Source organism: Chelonia mydas, chromosome 7, assembly GCF_015237465.2.
Source record: "Chelonia mydas isolate rCheMyd1 chromosome 7, rCheMyd1.pri.v2, whole genome shotgun sequence".
In the NCBI taxonomy this organism is placed as follows: domain Eukaryota; kingdom Metazoa; phylum Chordata; order Testudines; family Cheloniidae; genus Chelonia; species Chelonia mydas.
The window spans coordinates 113038582-113059545 of NC_057853.1; the positions used below are offsets into that span (position 1 = coordinate 113038582).

A 20964-nucleotide genomic window follows, 5' to 3' on the forward strand; every position below is an offset into this window, starting at 1 on the left:
TAAAGTTTTGGTCCAATGATTAGGGCATAAGTCTAGGAGGTAGGAGAGACAGGTTCATTTCCTATCTCTGTCACAGACTCTCCTATATGATCTTGGGCAAGACACCTAGACCTAGATTTTTAAAGGTGTTGTGGTGCTCAGTGTCACAATATCTAACTGATTAGGAGTCTGTCTTGTTTTCAAAAGTGACTTAGGCACTTAAGAGTCCTACAATGGTATTTAGGCTCTAAGCACCTAAACCCCTTTTGAAAACAAGACAGGTTCCTAAATCAGCTGGGCATTGCAATGCTGAGTGCCACAGGCCCAGATTTTTACAGGTATTTAGGCATTAAGTCTCTGTTTCTCAGTGCCCCATCCATATAGGGGTAATAGTACTTCCTTACCTCACAAGGGTGTTAGGATAAATACGATAAAGAATGTGAGGTGCTCACATACTGTTGTGATGGGGAGTGTCACATTTCAGAGCAACCGCACCTGTATCTCTCTACAGTGGTCCAGCAAGGGTACCCACTGTCAGGTTTCCAGCTCCCATGCCCGTGACCTCTCTTGGTCGGAGAGAGGAGTCTCACTCTTGCCTGACTGGGGTATTTCCAGCCTGCACAGTCCCATGACTATACGGTATTATTCCCAGCAGAGACAGACTGCCCAAGCAGGTCTGCTTGCTTTGTCTTCAGAGACGGTTAGCAGTACGACTGCCTACAGTTATATGTTACTACACAGCTCTTTCTAAGTAAGCCTGTTTGAGCCTCAAGGCAAAAAGTATTACAGAGAAAACATATTAAAATCAATACGAGACGCTACACACATGCTAACAAGCTTACCAGAGATCACCCCAGCCCTAACATGGGCTCTGGTAAGGACAGTCCTTCACTACTCTGTCCAAGCAGGGGGGCTGGAACAATTTTGATAGTGGGGGTGCTGAGAGCCATTGAACCAAATTATGGTATATGATGGAAACCACTTCCAGCCAGGGGGTGCGGCAGCGCCCCTAGTTCCAGCACCTCTGTGCCCAAGGGGTTTCCTTGTGGTACCAAGTTCATCACAGCTTCAGCTCAGAACAAGCATGCATTCTTCTGGGGCTGAGCCCTCAGCAAGCCAAGTTTCTCCAATCCTTCCCTAAGAATTGGGGGTCTTCTTAGAGCAGGGATCCTGTCTATTTGCTGGATCAGAAATGGTGTCCTGAGCCTGTCTGAAAACAGGCTATTTAACCAAAAATCTTTTCTTTGTCTGTTGGCCCCTGGAGGATCCAGTTTGAACTAATATATGTGGACCCCACCAGATGGTTTCAATAACCAGAGGAACTACATTACCATCCCCGTATTCCTAGAGGAGTTACAAACAATTCCACAGTAACATCGTTGCATTTTTAATACAATGGGCCCCAAAAATATCAAACAAAACTCAGTAAGGTTTAACTTAATTCAGGAAAGTTTATCTTCATTCCATCAGGTTTGTCCAGGGTATTGCATGATATTGTCAGTCTGTCACAGGGACCATATTAAGTACCCAAGCTCTCTAGGTAGACAGGTCAGAGATTCCATGTGGGCAAAGGGATTTGTCCATATGGAAATAATATCCAGGATTGGGGCCTAACGTAAGACCAGATGCCCTAGGTGAATGGAGGGAATGAGGACAATAGCAGCAGTGATAGGAGAAAGTATGGGCATAGCTAGTAGGTTTCTGGATGGGCTTGACCAAAGCAGACCATTGCTACAGATAGCTTGGACAATGTAATGGAAAAAAGACTTGCATAGATACAGTGAGATTTAGGGATGAAAGCCCTGGTGTTTCTGATCAGAACCAGCTGAGCCAACAGCTGGTTACACTTGCTGTTTGTTGCATTGACAGCCAAAACTAGATCCCGCCATTCCATTGGTGGTATTTTATTCTGCCTGGTGCTTCTGTAGCCACCATTCTATAGTCACCCTGTTCCTGTTTTTGTAGGGGATGTTGTTTCTTCACAGAAGCCCATTGAACTCCCATGGAAATCTGAAACCTACTAACTGTTTGGTGGATAGTCGCATGCAAGTGAAACTGTGTGGATTTGGGCTATGGGAGTTTAAGTATGGAACGAAATACAGAGTAATTACTGAGAAAAATACCAACTATGCAGGTAAGAGGATTATACGAGAATTACAAGCACAAGGGATGCAACAAAACAACGATTCGTGGATTCCTCTAGCGGATGCTTTTCTTCATAATGGTCTTCACACGGATTTTATCTACAACACCTCTTTGAATATTGGTGATTGGAACACAGCTTTTGGAAATTACAGAGGGTTTTTTTTATTCCAGTAATGCTGCATATGGATGAGGAAATAGCAGCAAATAATGCATATGATCAGTTTTTGTCTCTATTTTGCTCAGTAATTGTCTCTGAGCAGCTTATGATTTTCTCCAGTTTATTTGTTGTTTGAAAATGTTTGCTGAATAATTTTGGTGAATAATTCTTGGTCTGTAGCTGGGGATGAATTAAGGCATAAATGCTACAGACATTTGTCAACGTTGATAAACGCAAAGTAATGCACACTGGAAAACATAATCCCAACTATACATATAAAAAGATGGGGTCTAAATTATCTGTTACCATTCAAGAAAGAGATTTTGGAGTCATTGTGCATAGTTCTCTGAAAACATCCACTCAATATGCAGTGGCAGTCAAAAAAGCTAACTGAATGTTGGGAACCATTAAGAAAGGGATAGATAAGACAGAAAATATCATATTGCCTCTATATAAAACCATGGTATGCCCACATCTTGAATACTGTGTGCAGATGTGGTCACCCCATCTCAAAAAAAAAAAAAAAAGATATATTGGAATTGAAAAGGTTCAGAAAAGGGCAACAAAAATTATTAGGGGTATGGAACGGCTTCTGTATGAGGAGAGATTAATAAGACTGGGACTCTTCAGCTTGAAAAAAAAGACAACTAAGGTGGGATATGATTGAGGTCTATAAAATCATAACTGGTGTGGAGAAAGTAAATAAGAAAGTGTTGTTTTACACCTCATAACATGAAAAGTAGGGATAATTAATGAAATTAATAGGCAGCAGGTTTAAAACAAACAAAAGGAAGTATTTCTTCACACAATGCATGGTCAACCTATGGAACTCCTTGCCAGAGGATGTTATGAAGCCCAAGACTATAACAGGGTTCACAAAAGAACCAGACAAATTCATGGAGGATAGGTCCATCAATGGCTATTAGACAGGATGGATGGGGATGGTATCCCTAGCCTCTGTTTGCCAGAAGCTGGGAATGGATGACAGGGGATGGATCACTTGATGATGCCCTGTTCTATTCATTCCCTCTGGGCACCTGGCATTGGCCACTGACAGAAGACAGGATACTGGGCTCGATGGATCTTTGGTCTGACCCAGTATGGCCGTTCTTATGTTCTTCTAGACCTGTGCCTAGAGCCCCAGCTTCTGGAATCATTTGATTACGGGAGAATCGCTGTCTTTATTTATAAAAAAAGAAAAGAAAAAAAATCCCCCAATTCTAGCCTTTATAGTTGCAAAGAAAAGCTTGAAAATGTGACTCAAATGCAACTGATGTAGTGAAGTCTGCCAGAGTCTGCAGGTGGCTGAAACAATCGCTCTGAGATGTGTTAACAGCCCCATGCATCCGAATAGGGTGCTTACTCCAAGGGCCACAGCTGTGAGGAGTCATGCCAGTACCACCCTCTAAGGTGCTGGCTTCTCCCCAGCCCACAAAGGCCTCACTACCACGCTCAGAGTATCTTTCAAGGCACAGTTTTATTTCACAGATGTAGGCTAACAAATCCCAAAACAGTTCCTCAGCCCACTCTGGGCTACAGCTCCCAGGGGATTTCCACCTTTGCCTTACTCAGACTGCGGGGCTCCAGGGCCTGTGGCAAGATCCTTCTGTGCTCTTTTAACAGAGCTCCACCTCCCCAGGCTTTCTCCCTGGAGCCCCCCACTTCCCAGCGTGTTCCCACTGCCCTGCCTCCTGGGGGGCTCTGGCAGCCTTTCCCAGGGAACTTCCTGCTGCTCCTGCCCCCCTGCTTCCAGACAGCCTGGCTCTTTATGGCTGCAGGTGCTGCTCTCCCCTCCTAATTGGCTGAACTGGGAGACCCTGTTCTAGCACAAGGGAGCTAGGTCTGCTTCATTTATGCACACTGTGACCCTGACAGACGACTCCACATGTGGGCCTACCCCTCCCAGCTGCTGGGAGGCCACTCTGCTTTTTATCTCTATTCTCCCAAAGGGGATCTTACTGCCACTTCTGGGGTGGGGAGGAAGGAGTGCCCTTGCTGCTGGCTACCAGGCAGTGGTGTTGTGTGGATGAATGAGTGCCTGTAAGCAGCAGAGAAATCCTCAGTTGGACGGCACTATAAAAGCACAAACCATCCCATAGCGTGATTAGGATTTTAAAAGGCTGTCTAGCCTCTTCTTTGCCAATGATGAGTTTGACCCAGCTGGAGCATAGACTTCTTTGCTGTTTCCTATTTTGCCTTGTAGATCTCTATTGGACAGCCCCAGAACTGCTCAGGATGGGGGAATTTCCATTCCATGGGACTCAAAAGGGGGACGTCTACAGTTTTGCTATAATAATGAGGGAGCTGATTTATAACAATGAGGATGGCCCGTTCCAAGACCTGAACAAGGAAGCAGAAGGTAGAATTTTGTTCCTCACATTTCCAGATGATCTTCCCTCTGTGAGCACCTTTTTGTATCCTGGAGTTACCCTAAATGTAGCATGTCTTCACTGCAAATAAAATGTGTTTTAAAATTCAGATTTGCTGTGACCCATGTTAGCTAACTGCGGTTAAAATAGCAGTGAAGACACAGCTAATTCAGGTTAGCAGGTAGTTCAACCCCAGACTCCTGTATAGGCTTTAACCTGCACTGCCATCTCTTTCGTGTTATTTTAACCCAGATTAGCCAGAGCGGGTTAGCTACTCTGAGTTAGGAACACACCTTTAATTTGCAGAGTAGATGCACCCTTTGGAAGCAAGAGACTTTTTGTACACTGAACATTATGAATGAGTATAGGCAGATAATTGTATCTCTTAACTATCTGCTTGCTAAGGATAGACACCTTTGGTCTTTGGAGAGTCACACAGGCTTAACTGTCTATATGTTTTAAATGATTTTGCAATTTTAGCTAATAAATCATAAGAATTTAGAACTTAATCTGAGCAAGTGCTCCATGCTGGTTTCCTAACCCTGTACTGATTTCCTGTCACTATTTCTCATTGCTTCCCACTTTATAAGAAAAACAATAACAACAGTGGCTTTATGTTTACTGTTGCTTCAAATACAGTAGCAACTGTCTTCTCCCACAAACTCCTATAGTCCACATATAGTATCTCCTTGAGGTGCATTGCTCATAGGAAAAGCTCTCTCTCTTGTTTGACCTTCTATTGATCTGAATAAATTCCATGTTGTCTATTCTGTTCAGATAATAGGGCTCTATGCTCCTTTTTATCTGACTTTATGTGCAAATTAAATGCATCACAGCAAAGTGAAGTGTAGTAATTGCTCAGCTGAAAATAGTACCAATGAAAACACCACACCATTCACATGTTGGAGCTACTCAGCAGCCTGCAGTAATATGGCATGTACCAAGTTACTCTGAAATCCCTGTCTCTAAGAGGAGAAAGCATTCATCTATAGAGACAGATTTAGTCTGTAGCTTTGGAGGAACAATTTCCCCCAGCGCTCCAGGGCATGAGAACACTGCACCTGTGGGATGGTACGAAAGGCTTCCTTCTTTGAAACTGGCCAGCTGCATGGGTTGCATAGAAGAAGCAGACCCTAAGCTCATCCAGGTGAAAGACAGATTTGCTCTGACCATTATGTTAGGTGCATAAGAGAAAAGGAAGCTCCATGCATGCTGTTTTTCCTCCTCCTCTGACTTCTGCATTAAGGACTAGGACAATTTGCTCCAAAGTTAGGGATACTAAAATAATGAATAGACTCAAATCCTGATTGATCACATTTGCTAAATACAGAGATAATAAACCATCTCAGGGACCCAACTGTGCCTGTCCCACTGCGGCCATCCCTGTCAACAGAGAAATGCAATGAAAGGATCATTGCAATGCTTAGAACTTGTTGGGATGAAGATCCAGGGAGAAGGCCAATGTTCTCCTCTGTGAAGAGAGGGTTAAGAGATGCAAGCCCCGAAGGGTGAGTCTCTCTTACCTGAATGAGAATGATACCAGATATATATTGTGCTTTTCATCCAGCAGGCTCCCAAAGTGTTTTATAGATGGCATCCATTATGTAGGGATTACTCACACACTGCTGAAATGCAGCTGCATCAGAGATAGGATGTAGCAGCTGTTTAACAGCCCACAGCACCACTGCAGGATAGTTTAGAACAGGAAGATGAAGAGTTAGATTTTCCCAATATCTCACCTTTCTGACTATAAGGATAGTAAAGATCTGGCATAGGCTTCCAAGAGAGGCTTTGGAATCCCGTCACTGGAGGGTGGACAAACAGCTGTCAGGGATGGTTTAGATTACTTGGTCATTTCTCATCACAAAGGGCTGGTCTAGATGACCTCTCAAAGCCCTTCCAGCCCTATATTTCTGTGATGGTATGAATAATGTCCACCTGAAACCACAGTTGAGGGGTGGGGTGGGGGGTTAAATGGATGTAGTTAACTTGAAATCTAGTCAGTTTTTAGAAGAGAGTTTAAAGTTATTTCCAAGTACTGTAGCTCCTCCCTGTCAATATTTGCATTTTTGCAATGACATTTTTCCTAATGGTGAAATGTTTTTCTTTCCTCTCTTGAGTGAAAGACCCACATGGTGGAAACTGTGGGCTATACAGGAGGAATCATGAAACTAATGATAGGCAGAGTACTGCCAAAGTAGACTGAAAAAAACAGGCATTTTATGCTCTAATCTTTTTCACTTATAGTATCTTAAGTGTTACCAGTAATAAGTATGTAAAAAACCAATCGGACAAAAATATATTTAAATTGATCGTATCTTTAAGTAGTCAGCATGTAATTGTCCACAGCAGAATGTGGCCAGGATGCCAGGCTACACTTTGAGTCTTGTAAGGGACTTTGGTTTGAGGTTGTCCCTTCTGGCAGCACAGTGCTCCCAAAGACTATGTGGGGGCATTGGGTCGGTACTAATACTATCTGCAGGTTGTATAGTCTCCATAGATCGCTCTTATCCAAGTTAAATGATGAGATCTGATGAAAGGCCCATAGTGGGGAGTAGCCAAGTATCAGAAGTCATTTCTCCCCCATGGACTCTAGATGCTAGAGGGGATCTTTGATGGAAATGGAAGTGGAATACAGTTTCCATCAATATTTTGTATTACTTAGTGCTATTATGTAAATTAAAAGCAATATTTGTTTGAACAATTCAATTAGCCACATCAGCATCTTGGATAACATGGTAGACAAACTGGAAAAGTATGCCAATCACTTGGAGGATGTGGTGGAAGAAAGGACAGCCCAGTTGGTGGCAGAGAAGAAAAAGACAGATACACTTTTGTCAGCAATGTTGCCCAGGTAATAGTCTCTAAGGTGCCACAAGTCCTCCTTTTCTTTTTGCAAACAGCTTTTGTATTTTCATAAGTTTGTCGACAATAGAATTTGGTGCAAGACAGAGCCTTCCATACTCAGTGCGTCTCAGAATGCTTTGCAAAGTACTAGAGTCACTGAACCACTGGTAGTAGAGTGTCTCCTGAAGCTGAATGTGGCAATCATATGCTCAACAGTAGTGCACATGCTCACAGCTTTGGACAAAAGGTCTCATTCTATTGAAAAACTTGTGGATTGTTGCCTTGGGTTCTAACTAATGAATGGTAATTAAGCAATTAATTATTATTATTCGTTATATTGTGATAGTGCCTAGAAGCTCCAGTCAGGAACCAGGAGCCCATTGTGCTAGGTGCTGTACAAACATAGAACAAAAAGATTGTTCCCCCAAATTGCTGACAGTCTAAGACAAAGGACTACTGCTGGGTACCCCAGACATGCGGAGCAGAAGGAAACAATCAGACTGAACTGTTCAACAGAAATTGCGGTCTCAGCGCGCCAGCTTCCTTAATCCTTGACAAATATTTTGTAGGTATAGCCTGAATCCATGCTAGCCAGCATCATTTTAAAATGCATTTAATGCCGTCAACTTCTTTTGCTCCACTGACCTTCACTCTCCCACACCTCTCTGGCAAGTGGCCACTTTTCTCTGTTGCACCCTCTTCCCCTGCAGTAGATGCTTTAATTTGGGGACCTTTTGCCAAAGTGGAAGCTGGTGTAAATCCAGATTGAATCTGGTTTGGGGATCTTTAAGGCAGCCTTAAAAGTGCTTTAAATAGGCCATTTGGTGTATTTCCCAAACACGCAGCAGGATGTTAAGGCCAAATGGATTTATTCTGAGGTGGAGGGACAGAGCGAGCAAGCAAACAAACATGAAGGAAATGATTGCTTTCTCCTCCTGTCCCAGCTTCGTCAGAGAGCAGCTCATTGCTGGGAAATCCGTGGAGCCTGAGAGTTTTGATTCCGTGACCATCTTCTTCTCAGATATTGTTGGGTTCACCAGTTTGTGTTCTCTCAGCAACCCCCTGCACGTGGTTAATCTCCTGAATGACCTGTACAGCCTGTTCGATAACATCATTAAAACGTACGACGTATACAAGGTGAGACATGCTGCTTCCTGTTCTCAGGCAGCACAGTTGCTGGGCCCAGTGCTGCAAGCAGTGTGTTTGCAGAACTTCTATCAAAGTCAAGGGAAGTTTCCTGGAGAGAGAGCACTCACAGAGTCAGGCCCCCTCTCTGTAGTCACTTGCATCCAAAACCAGTAATATCACTGACTTGCTGTTGTTCCAGTTGTTGATGGTTGAGTGCAGTCAGTGGCAGAAACATGACTAGAACGTAGAAGATCTTAACTCCCGGTTTTAAGCTTAGTTCACTAGTTTGCACGGTCTCTAATATTGGCTATTATTTGCCCTGTGCCGCAGACACGTAACGTGCTGCCTAAGTGCTTTGTTTTCCTTGCTACAGGTTGAAACAATTGGAGATGCCTACATGGTTGCCAGTGGCCTTCCCATCCCCAATGGAGTGAAGCACGTTGAGGAAATTGCTACAATGTCTTTGCACTTCCTCAGTGCAATGATCCATTTCAAGATAGGGCACATGCCCAACGAGAAGCTGAAGCTGCGGATTGGCATTAACACAGGTAAGTAGCATGAGTCTCACCTGCTTCTGATACTGAGATTTGTTCTCGGTCTATACAAATTGAGCCACAAGTAGATAATTCACATGTTTGCATGAATTCGTAATTCACCTCAGGATGAGTCAAGCATCAGGCTAAGATGAGACTGGAGAGTGTTTTTTAAGGGGGCTTATTCTCCAGTACTAATTCAGCCAACCTTAATTTGGATTTTTGCCTGAGTAAAGACTAGAGAACTGGTGGCCAAACGTTTGTTTTAATCTTGGGTATGGGGTTCATCCTTAATTCACTGTAGCACATATTGAGCAGTTACCGCATGAGATAAGGAGTTAGGAATTCTGGATTCTTTTTATACCTCGGCCGTGATTTGCTGTCTGACCTTGGCTACTTACGGAACTGCTCTGTACCCTCAGTTTCCCCATCAGCAAGCTGGCAATATTAACATTCAGTATCCTCACGGGGTGCTGGGGAGATTAATTAGTTTCTGTTTTTAAGCGCTTGGAGATCCTTGGTTGAAAGGTTCTGTGAAGGTGTAGAACATTAATATCAGACATTCAGAAGCGCTTACAGTGCTCTTTCCTGTGATTGTAAATCACTGTGTAAATATCCAGTGCTATGTAAACATTTTACAACGTAGTCATGTCGGGCTTCTGCTTTAGTACTCATCTAGGGAATGACACCTCCTTTCTCAACTGGTGCTTTCCATTTCCTATCCAAGCAATCCTGGCACAGCTTGGCGTCTATGCTGACAGAAGAGTTTGTGGGGAAGCTCAATGCAGCATATACCAGCAAGATCATTTAGACGTGCATTTCAGTGGTCGGACTCTTCCTGAAAAGATAATGCATGTATCCAAGGTCATCTCACAAATACCGGCCCAAAACTATAACGTTACCTGCCATTGGGGTGAATGGGATCTAATTTCTACAGCTGGGCAAAATTTTTCGGATGAATAGTTTATTTGCTGAAAAATGCAGTTTCAAACATGAAACTTATTCAAAAATTTGACACAAATTTGCGAAAAAGTTTCATCTGCAAAAAATGGAAGAGGAGGCCACGTCCCCTATAACTTTTTAGCCCAGTGTGTGTAGGGCAGTCACCGGAGATGTGGGAGGCCTAGGTTCTCAAATTGACAGAGGTCAGGAAGAAATCTCCCTTATGGGCAGATTATTACACAACTGCCTGCTGCTATAGAACGTTTTGAAACTTTCTCTGAAGCATCTGGTACGGTTGGAGTCAGGATGTTGTTGTAGATGGACCACTGATCTTCTCTAGTATGACAATATCTGTGTTCCTTTCTCAGGGTGTTTCAGTGACAACTGCAAACTTTGGGCAAATAATTGTCTGAATGTTTTGATCTTCATACATGTCTCAGTTCTAATAACACAACTAAGCATTTCTATGCTGTTTTAATAATCCCTAGTTCTTTTCCCTCCATTGATCATAAAGAGCCTTAGAAAAGAGGTCAGTATTATTATCCCCATTTTGCAGATGCATAGCGAGATTAAGTGATTAGTCCAAGGTCACCCAGCAGGCCCCTGGCAGAGCTAGAAATTGTACGCATATTAGTTTTTACAGCAACAGTCAGATGAGCTAGGGATTATTGCCATGTTCGCAGAAACATAGACAATAAGTCATGAGTTGCGCAAGTCAAGAATGGAAGTTGGTATCAAAACTGGGATTAGAATTTAGGAGTTGCACATGCCCATGCTTGGGCTCCAGATAGGAGACAATGACACTCCTTCATTTAAACTCCTTCTCCAGTGCCTAGTTAGGAGCCCCAGTGTGGGGCAAAGTTGCTTTGCATAACACCTTCTGTCTTGATAGCTTCATGGTTTGTGCTTTCTTTTTTGTACTTTAGGACCTGTTGTTGCAGGAGTGGTGGGAATCACAATGCCACGATACTGCTTGTTTGGAGACACTGTTAATATGGCATCAAGGATGGAAAGTACCAGTTTGCGTAGGTACCATTTTCAACGAGTTTGCAGTCATCCTGCATGGAATTTTTTTTAACCACAAACAGAGGCAGTGTTACACATAACCCATTGTTAATTGACATTTTTTGTGTCAAACGTTTGCCATGCAATGCTCTGATAATCCAGTTTGATGAACCCTGAGGGTTTCTTACATCTGAGATCATTGTTGTCAGATAACAACAACTAGTTCTTACAAAGCGCTTTTCATCAGCAGATCTCAGAGCGCTTTACAAAGGAGGTCAGGATCATTATCCTTATTTTACTGTGGGGGAAAGTGAGGGACAGAGAGGTGAAGTGACTTGCCCAAGCTCACTCAACTGGCCTATGCCAGAGCCAGGAATAGAACCCAGGTCTCCTGAGTCCCAGTTCATTGCTCTGTCCATTGCTATCCACAGTGACAATGTTTCATGTTTCACAACCAGCTGGGATGTCCAATCTTTGAAGAACTTAAAATGAATATGGTGTTTTGTGTGTTTGTTACTGCCCTCAGACATACATGACTGTGCATCATAGACCCTATACTGCTACATGGAGAGGTCTTTGCTTGCTCATTTATTTCCCTGCTGATGCCATGAAGCTCTGAATGACCATATTGTGCAGCGTAGTGACAACTGTGAAGACCTAGATAGCCATGGATGTTACGATACCAAATATTAAAAGAGAAAGTTTGAGGTTTATATAATAAATACCATGCTTTTGCCCTGGGGACCGTTTCTGTCAAGTGACTTCATTTTAAATGGAGTCAGACTAAAGCCTAAATCTTAATTACAAACCCTTCTGAACAGGAGGAAAGATTCGGGCCAAAAATGAAACACAACCTTTAGGAAGATAAACGTTAGGTTCTAAACAGATTGATCCTGCCCCTTTAACTAGTTAATTCTCCCCAGCCAGCCAGTCATATACATTTATAAAATAAGTAAATAGATTTATTTTGCTGTAGCTCTCCGAATCCATGTCTCCACAACCACTGCTAATGCCTTGCAATCCATCGGTGGGTATGACCTGCAAGAAAGAGGGACCATAACAGTAAAGGTATGAACATTAAGAGTGCACAAGGGAGCCTATCATGCCAAGTAGGTAGGTCTAATATACTAGACAGCATATGGAGGAATTTTCGAACACGTATAATGTATGCAGAACATATGCTTTCCTGGATATGAACTGATGTTAATGCATCAGTGTAAAAACAAAACAACAAACATGTAGAGGTGTTCATAGGGTAACCAGACAGCAAATGTGAAAAATCGGGACGGGGATGGGGGCTAATAGGAGCCTATATAAGAAAAAGACCCAAAAATTGGGACTGTCCCTATAAAATCAGAACATCTGGTCACCCTAAGTGTTCAGTACTATGGTGTGACTGAAATCAGACACTTCCATCATTTTGTATATGATAACCATCTGCCTAACATAGGACAGTGCTTTGCAAACTAGAATTAAGCATTCCAGAAAAACAGGACTCAATGCTGTGAAGTCTTTGTGCTTCCACAGCCCTTTCAGCATCTCACATCCTTGGATCCTGTGCATGGTTTTTACCTTGTCATGCTCTATGTTGATATTACTATTCTTTATTGCTTATGTTGCTGGAGTGCCTTGAGGCCCCAATAAGGGACCGTGGCCTCATCATGCTAGCCACTGTACCAAAGTATAATCAAGAGATGGTTCCTGCTCCAAAGACCTTACAGTTAGAGCTTGCCAGAAGTTTTCTGATGGAACAGTTTCATTGGAAAATACCCATTTCTCAAACCTGAAATATTTGGGAAAATGGTTTGAGTTCCAGCGTCCATGGCTCTGGGTCAGCTCTGCTATGCAGACTGCCTTGGGGCCAGGGACCCTGGGCTTCCAAGTGGGCTACCTTACGACCCAGCTGGTCAGGGAATCTGGAAGGCCTGGGGTCTCCCGCCCCAGAGCAGTCCAGGCAGCTGCTGACTGAAATTGACATTCGTGTCAATTTCATGAGCGCAGTAGGAATTTTAGTCAGTAGCAGTCATGGTTTCAGGTAGGGCTGGTCTTAGAGGTGGGAAGTCAGGACATCTGCCCTGAGCACCGATATTGAGGGGCACTGGATCATTGTACTTGGGGGTGCCAAATCCCTGAAGGCAGGGAGGGAGTTGGTTTGATTTTTTTTGTTTTTGTTTTTGTTTTTTTTATTGCACCTTTTAAGTATGGGGGACACCAAAAATATTTTCCGTCCTGGGTGACAGAACACCTAGGGGTGGCCATGGTTCCAGGGAGCCTATTTCATTTTGAAAATGCCACGTGTCGATGTTTCTAAAACAATTTTTTCCCCAAGATTTCCAGTTTGGGGGAAACTGAAAAATTTGGAACAAAACCAAATTCTGAAATACCAAATTATCCCACAATCCAGATATTTCTAGTTTGGGCCAGCTCTATTTACAAGCAATGCGTTTCTTCTCTTCCCCCCTCCCCCCCCCATCCCCGATTCCTTTGTACAACTCCACTTTCACTTCTTTCTGTTGTCAGGGCAAAGGAGAGCAAAGAACGTTTTGGTTAAAAGGAAAAGCTGGCTTTGACTTGTCTCTCCCAGAGTTCAGTGACAATTTGTGAGGCCGTTTAAAGGAAACATTGCAGGTAAGACAGTGATTAGATTTCTGTAGGGGAGGGTGTTAAATCCATATGCTGATAATTGCAGTTATACAGTTCAAGGCCTGGAGGAGTGATCTAACATGTGGGTCTACTGAAGCTACTAGGTGTGGCTTTGCCTCTTCGGAGGTATGTTTGTGCTGCAGTTGGGAGCGTGCCTCCCAGTCCAGATAGACGGGCATGCACTAGTTCTGCTTGAGCTAGCAAGCTAAGAATACCAGCACATCACAGGCTAGACACCAGAGTACAAGCCCACCTGAACCCCTCGGTCCGTACTCAGGTGGCTAGCCCGTGCTACGCTGTCCACACTGCTAGTTTTAGCATGCTACCTTGAGCAAAGCAAGTGTTTGTCTGTCTGCTTCGGGAGACATGCAGTGCAGAAGTATCCTTATTGAAATATACGAGATTTTGGAGTGATTAACCTGACTCCTCAGGTGGTTTAAATCAGTGTTGCACCATTGACTGCAGTGGAATTATGCTGTTCTGCATCACCTCAGGATCTGAACCTATTGTGTGTTATCCAAATATTCTAGTTCCGGCATGACAGTCTGAGTTCAACAGAGGCCTGGCGGGGTAATGGCATCATGGTTCATGAGGACTGTGAATAACAATTCCTGGGCTATGAGATGGGATTATCACTTACAATAACATTTTCAAGCCACACTGTTTTGGTTGTTAAATCTGAAAACAGCAGGTTATTCCTTGCCCATTAACTCCTAGACTCAGTTGAAACTCAGTCCACTTGGGATCTATGCTGGCATAGAAGTGTAACCAACTGTTTAGTGTGTGTTACGCAGCCCGCTGCCACATGGCCAATCCACATAGCATCTAAGTCTCTTAAAGCTCCCAATTATAAGACAGTACTTAAACTCAAGATGTAAAGGTTTTGGAGCTCCCTGGCTCAATCCCTGGTCATGACCAAAATGGCAGTTGTCACAGATGCACGTGAAGAACTCTCCATTCATGCCAATGGGATGTTCTCCTTTAAAAGCAATGGTAGGATATGACCTTTGGTACATAAGAAATAGAGGGAATTAAACTAGTCTTTGCACCACGTTATAGCATATTCACTGGGTAAAATTCAATTCTGTCATAAACAGATGACATAAGTAAGATCTATATGAGCAATTCATTTGGCCTACAGTCTTTCCCAATATGAGGACTATTTGGCTTGTTGCATTAAAACCTTGGCAAATCCTATCTCTACCCACAGGAGATGCCCTTTCAAAGCAGATGAAGTTTTGTATCTTCCTATTTATGTTCCTTTATTAGTTGATTAGAAGACAAGACAGAGAGTGTGTTGCAATCCTATGCAGCATAGTCTTTAAGAGGGGAGAGAAACATTTTCACCATTTGTAAGCTGATGATGCATTAATATGCATAGTCCACCAAAAACATCCTGGAAACAGAAAGCATGTTATGCATTTTGAAAGCTTTATATAATTAGGAAGCAAAAAGATCAGGAAACATTTGCACCACTGTGCTGTGGCACATCAAGAATTTGGAAGCTGGCATTTTTCTTCTCAAGATATTTTTGCCTTTTGGTTGAGATGTAAAACCCAAAGGGCCAGATTTTCTGGTCTGCAAAGGCCCTTTTGTGTTGCGCCGATGGCTGCAAGTGACCGTAAAACTAGAGAGTGCCAGTGGAGAATCCGCCCCGTTCAGGAGAATTCTCTACTGGTGTACGCCAGCATCCCCCTCCTACCCAGAGTAAGGGGAATGAGAGAATGTGAGTGAGATGGGGCAGGGAAGAGCTCTGCTACACCCAATCCTCTTCTGGTGTAGGCCCATTATACCACGTACAGGCAGCTCTGAAATGGGGAAGCCATTGCAGCTGTTAATCTCCATGATAGTTGAGTACAGCTCAGGAATGAAGAATTAGGACCAGCTTAAATTCCTAGGCTAGGTGGCTATGCACTGATATGCCACATTCAAACCAAGAGCGCACTGAGGTGAAATAATTCTTATAATGTGTTAAGAGCCCAGTCCTGAAGTGCTCATGTGGCCAAACCTTTCTTAACTTCAATGAGCAAAACTCCCACACCCGGACTGCAGAATTGGGGCTACAGGTTTTGAATCCATTTGTAAAACATTTTGGGATCCTTCTGAAAGAAAGTCACTGTCACAAGATGGGCTGGCCCTTTAAGGGATTTGGACCCAGCCCCACCTGTGCCTTGTCGTCAGGACCCTGGTGATGAGTTTGGGCTTCAGCCAATGGTTGGGTCTGGTGACCAGGCATCATGTGATGGTAGCCCGTTGGCAGGGCTTCTGATAAGAGAGAGCCTGCTCCCTCAGAGAAGGGGAGGCCAGGAGTAAGGACAGACCTGGGAGAGGGCTCTCCAGACAAACCCAGAGGGGACCTGGCAGAGGTGCCCTGCTCAAAGGGATCGGGGAGCTGAGAGAGAGAGAGCTGAGGTCCGAACCTCTGATATAAAGGAATCTGGGGAGAGAGGCCTGCAGGGATCTAGGGGGAGATACCAAGGAAAAGGGCTTCCCTCATCACTGAAGGGAAAAGGCCTGGCTGGAGCAACCTGCAGTTAGCAGCAGGAGCAGAAACCTTAAGAGATGTAACAGCTGTAAAAGGAAGAGGCTTGAGGAAACACTAGGCAGGAGAAGCTGGGTTTTTGGAAAGAAGCCCAGCGAGAGGCTTAAGAAACTGGAGTGGGGAGACAGGAGAAAGACTTGTTTTAGCTGCTACTTGTTGCTTTTTTATAATTGTGGTGATGTCTTAATAAACCCAGACCCCAAGAAGGGGTAGTATTAGACTCACTGGGCACAGTTTTTGAGAAACCCAAGAAGGGGAAACTGAGTCAGCAGCAGGGTCCCATGCTGGATCAGGCCTGACCCTGTTACAGTCACCCATATAAAGGAAGTCCTCATCTCCTCTGCATTGAAAATTGAATCATATTGTGCCACTTCTCCATGAGGTTCTTGACACTTTGGATGACCATCACCTTCTTGTTGCAGTAGGAGGAACTCGTTGCTGGGACTATTGAACACAATACAAACTGAGGCCATTTGACTGCAACATGGAATGAATGGAAGACTAATATCATAGTTCAAACACTGTACTGATGAATGCAGAGATCTTCAGAACTAGACAAATGTCTTTCTTCCCCACCAACCACAGCAGACCCCCCGTCTTCTCTTGTCTTGGAAGGTGATCTCTTGTAAAAGCTAAATAGATTGTTGTGAACAAAATGGGATAAAATCTCTTGCAACCAGCCACATTCCAGAATGAACCCTCAGATACTAGCAATGTAAATAGCAATAAGCTGGCCGTTACATGGGGAAATTAACAACCATGAACAATATGGAGATGAGCAAAATGAAGGTTAAGTGCAGTTTCCCTTCTCTGCATTACAGGCCCCATTAAATAATGTTACAGGTCTTTCCCTTGTAGGTCAGAACGCTCCTGGATTCCCTGGGAATAGCAGCTGGGTCACCACTGCAGCCTGTACGTGCTGCTCCAGACTGGTTGAGTTGCCCCCTTTGGGATGGAGACTGATTTGGCTGAAACCCCCTAAGGAGTTGTATACCCAGTCACAAGCCCAAACCCAAATCACTTCTGAACTTTGGGGAACGACCGATCCAAATTTGGATCAGGATCCAAACTTCGTAGCTTGTGTTATGACCACATGCAGCTGGTTGCATGGGCTAAATCGGGAGCGGTGTAATATCAGCTGGGAGGTTCGGCACTTAGACGCTTGGTTCCACAACTGGCAGGGACTATGGGAATTCTGTGACACACTCAGCTCCTGGGAACACATGGGTGTGAGACTCACCTTGGTGCAAATAATAGCTGCTGTATCATCAGTAGCAGCATTAATGAACCTATCAAGGGAGCTCAGTTCAGGCTTCCTACGCAAGAGTTGTGGTACCAGACAATCTGATACAGGGATAGATAACCAACATGGACATAAGAACCTGCCTTTGGTGAAGGTGCAGGGTAGACCCAGAGCCAATACTGTCTCACCTTCACATTTCATGACATGAGCATGTTAATCCCTTCTGGCATGGACAGACGGAAAGCTTTAGGCAAGAAAGCAGCTGGGAGGAGTTGCTAGTGTTAGGGGAGGTGAGCAAATAAAGAATGAAAAAAGCCACGTGAAACTTTTGTGGAGTCAAGATGCTCTGTGAATCTCTGACACGTTCAACAGGATCTGCTGGGGTCTAGGAAATATCTCAAAGCAGTAAAATCTCATTGACATGTCTTCACATGGGCAGTTTTACTGATAGGAACAGGCCTAAGTGAGGAAAGCCATCCACCTAATGTAAACCCAACCTAGCTAGAACAATTTGTCTGGAGACTGTGCACTCTAGGCTCAAAAGGCTAAATACAGTCGGATCTGATACTATTATCTCAGCGGTTGTCATGGTGGATTCTACTTGTCACTTATTTTAGCTAATAGGAATCCTTGCTTTAAGCTACTTATAAATTAAACTACCTATATTAGATGCCTTACACCTATTTACGCAAATAGTGCCCAGAGTGAGAGAGAACCTATACAGAATTTGAGAATTGTGGACATACAGCATCATCTCTGAATACTCTAACAAGGAAAAAGGAGGACAATAAGTTTGAAAGGTATTTTACTGGAATTACTTCAGGGTTTCCCCCCGGCATTAGCTTCAGTGGTGTTGACTTTCATGTGCTGCCATAGTTTATGTAATAGGTTAACACTGAAATTGTATGTTACTTTTTTTACAGTGGTTAAGTACTATATGTGCAACGTCAAATGAATTATTAACAACTATTGTTATTAATTCTATAATTCTGGTAGCACCTAGAGGCCTCAACCAGGGCATGGGGCCTCATTGTGGTAGTGCTGTGTATGATTACATAGTTCATGACTGCCCCGCCCCAAAGAGCCTAGAGTCAGACAAGATGTATCAAACCGGTGCAGCTGGGAGGGAGTGGGAAGGAAGAATGGAGGAACCATAACAGGATATTATAGCATCAGGAGCAATGATCCCAATAAATGAAATGGAAAAAAGGCAAGCACATTAAAATGGTAGCTTGAAAAGAATGCAGCTATTACAGGAATTTAGCGGGGTTCAAAGACGGCAGCATGGTTACTTAGCTAACAAAGAACAGACAGAGTTAGGATAGTTAATGCAAAGTGCATTGGAAAGGAGATAGAACCAGATGCTCGGGCTTTAAACCAAACTTGATTTGGGATTAGGATAAAACTGGCATGTGAGGCAGATTACCCCATCTCTCTGCCACAAGGCTTTTTGCACTTTTGTGTGAAGCATCTGGTGCTAGCCACTGTTGGAGACAGGATACTGGACTAGGTGGATCTCAGATCTGATCCAGTCTGGTATTGTCTATGTTCTTGTTTAGTCATGTTCTATGTTCTGTACTGTACTGTATCTATAGATATGTGTCGTGCCAGCACTGGGATTAATAGGGGCAAATAAAAACTGATTATACCTAGTGTATGCATTTTAGTCTCTTTTATCATAGATACATAAAAGTTTGATGGAAAGACCTGTTAGATCCTCCATCCATCTCCTTGCCCACTGGACGAATGTTCCTTTCTGGACATTTTCAAGTGTTTTGTCCAATCTGGTTTCAAATGTGTCAACCAATGGACCTTCCATCACTTCCCATAAGACACCATTCTACAGCTCAACACATCTCGCTCCTGGGAAATGGTCATGTCTCCCACTAGTGGGAATCCCCAGAGGTGATAATTACCATCCACCTACTGACAGCTCAGAATTGTTGTTACTATTATAATTTGTATTGTGATAGTATCTTGGGGCCCCAACGGAGATCAGGGCCCCATTGTACGAGATGCTGTTTGAACACTGTAGTCATGAGGCACTTTTACAGCAGGAGTTGAACAAACCGGAGTTAGATTTGCTTGCACTAGCTCGCTCAAAAAAAGCAACATAGCAGTATAGCCCCCCAGTTATGGAACCCTCCATATGTAGGAGTGGCTGGCCCCATGCTGCCCCTCCACTGATATTTCTAGTGAGCTAGCTTGATCACGTCTAACTTGGGTATGCCTACACATGCTGCCGTCACACCTTCCGACTGTCTGTCCATAGTGAGAGAGAGTCCCTGCCCCAAGAAGCTTGCACTTTAAATACTTCTCTCATTCAAGGGGTGAGGATTTGTGCCTTTTGTGCTGCTGATCACGCATGTGACCCTTGCTGACAACAGTGGTGTCTGTTCGTATGGAGCCATGCTAGATTATATTGATCTGCTTCTCCACCGAGTCAGTTTTTATGGCTAACATAGGTCTAGGTAAAAGTTAATGCAACATTTCCCATTGTGTGGTGCTCAGACCCCTGCTGGGCACACAGGGGTAGGGAGAGGAGGTGAGGTGCACGAGATGTGTGAGAGCTCAGTCCTGTATGGTGCTGAGCATTTGGGCCTGATCCTGAGACTTATGCACATGAATAACTTCGTGACTTCAATGGGACAGCTCTTGTGCTTAAAGTGCTTCACTGGATCATGGCTGACTGCTCAGCACCTTGCAGGATCGAGTCCTTAACTGAGCTGGGGAAGTCTTTAGCAAGACCCAGTGGAAGGGGGCTACAACTGGTGGGCTTTTTGTTTGTTCGTTTGTTTCTGAAGGGGGCTCAGCTTTGGGAAGTGCTGAGTTCGCATGTCCCTGTGTTTCTTACATACTAGAAACAAGCCCTGTTTCACACCACACCAGTTCAAAGGGGAGAAGTGAACAGCACATGTAAGCCCTTGCTGTTCACTTTTATAAAATAACTGCAGAGGTTGGGAAAAGAAAGATCAGTGTCATTATTTCCCATTATTATAGAAACAAAAATCAAGCCATGTTTTATTTATTTTTCCTGTAAAACAATAAGTTCCCCCTCTACCCCCCGTTAGTAAAATAAACACTTTTTTAAGTAGTAAAGTACCATTACAAAGTGTGTTTGGGCTGGCGGGGGAGCAGGGGAATGATTTGAGAACTGCAGCTGGGTTGTGTCTCACAGTAAAACAGCACAGATTCCAAGCAGGAAGATTAGATGACTGAGAATAGCTGCAAGGAAATCACAGAGAGTAAGGTAAGTTCTCAGCTGAAACCTTCAAACGTCTTAAATTAAATTCTGTTTAGGTTCTGATCCTGTGCCCATCGCGTTGGCATCTGAGCTCCCTAAAGTGACTTGGTCCGTGTGTTAGGCTTTTGAAATGTGTTTTACAAATCCGAACAGGAATAGAAATGTTTTCATGGCATTTTTTCTAAGC

The 20964-nt window shown here is 43.7% G+C and overlaps 2 protein-coding genes across 2 annotated transcripts in view; one reads left to right on the forward strand and one right to left on the reverse strand.

The window, feature by feature from the left end:
• The window catches only part of LOC102935364 (guanylate cyclase 2G), a 52166-nt gene extending 32983 nt beyond the window's left edge, over window positions 1-19183 (forward strand). Inside the window, exons 13-22 of the mRNA XM_043551965.1 lie at window positions 1945-2113; window positions 4485-4640; window positions 5981-6158; window positions 7364-7504; window positions 8442-8634; window positions 8999-9173; window positions 11027-11125; window positions 12082-12173; window positions 13626-13733; window positions 16713-19183. Of these exons, the coding sequence (XP_043407900.1) occupies window positions 1945-2113; window positions 4485-4640; window positions 5981-6158; window positions 7364-7504; window positions 8442-8634; window positions 8999-9173; window positions 11027-11125; window positions 12082-12173; window positions 13626-13709 (1287 nt within the window). The 3' untranslated portion in view covers window positions 13710-13733; window positions 16713-19183. The remainder of the gene's footprint in view (window positions 1-1944; window positions 2114-4484; window positions 4641-5980; window positions 6159-7363; window positions 7505-8441; window positions 8635-8998; window positions 9174-11026; window positions 11126-12081; window positions 12174-13625; window positions 13734-16712) is intronic.
• Window positions 19184-20643: 1460 nt separating this feature from the next.
• The window catches only part of TECTB (tectorin beta), a 28677-nt gene continuing 28356 nt past the window's right edge, over window positions 20644-20964 (reverse strand). Inside the window, exon 12 of the mRNA XM_043551966.1 lies at window positions 20644-20758. Within this exon, the coding sequence (XP_043407901.1) occupies window positions 20706-20758 (53 nt within the window). The 3' untranslated portion in view covers window positions 20644-20705. The remainder of the gene's footprint in view (window positions 20759-20964) is intronic.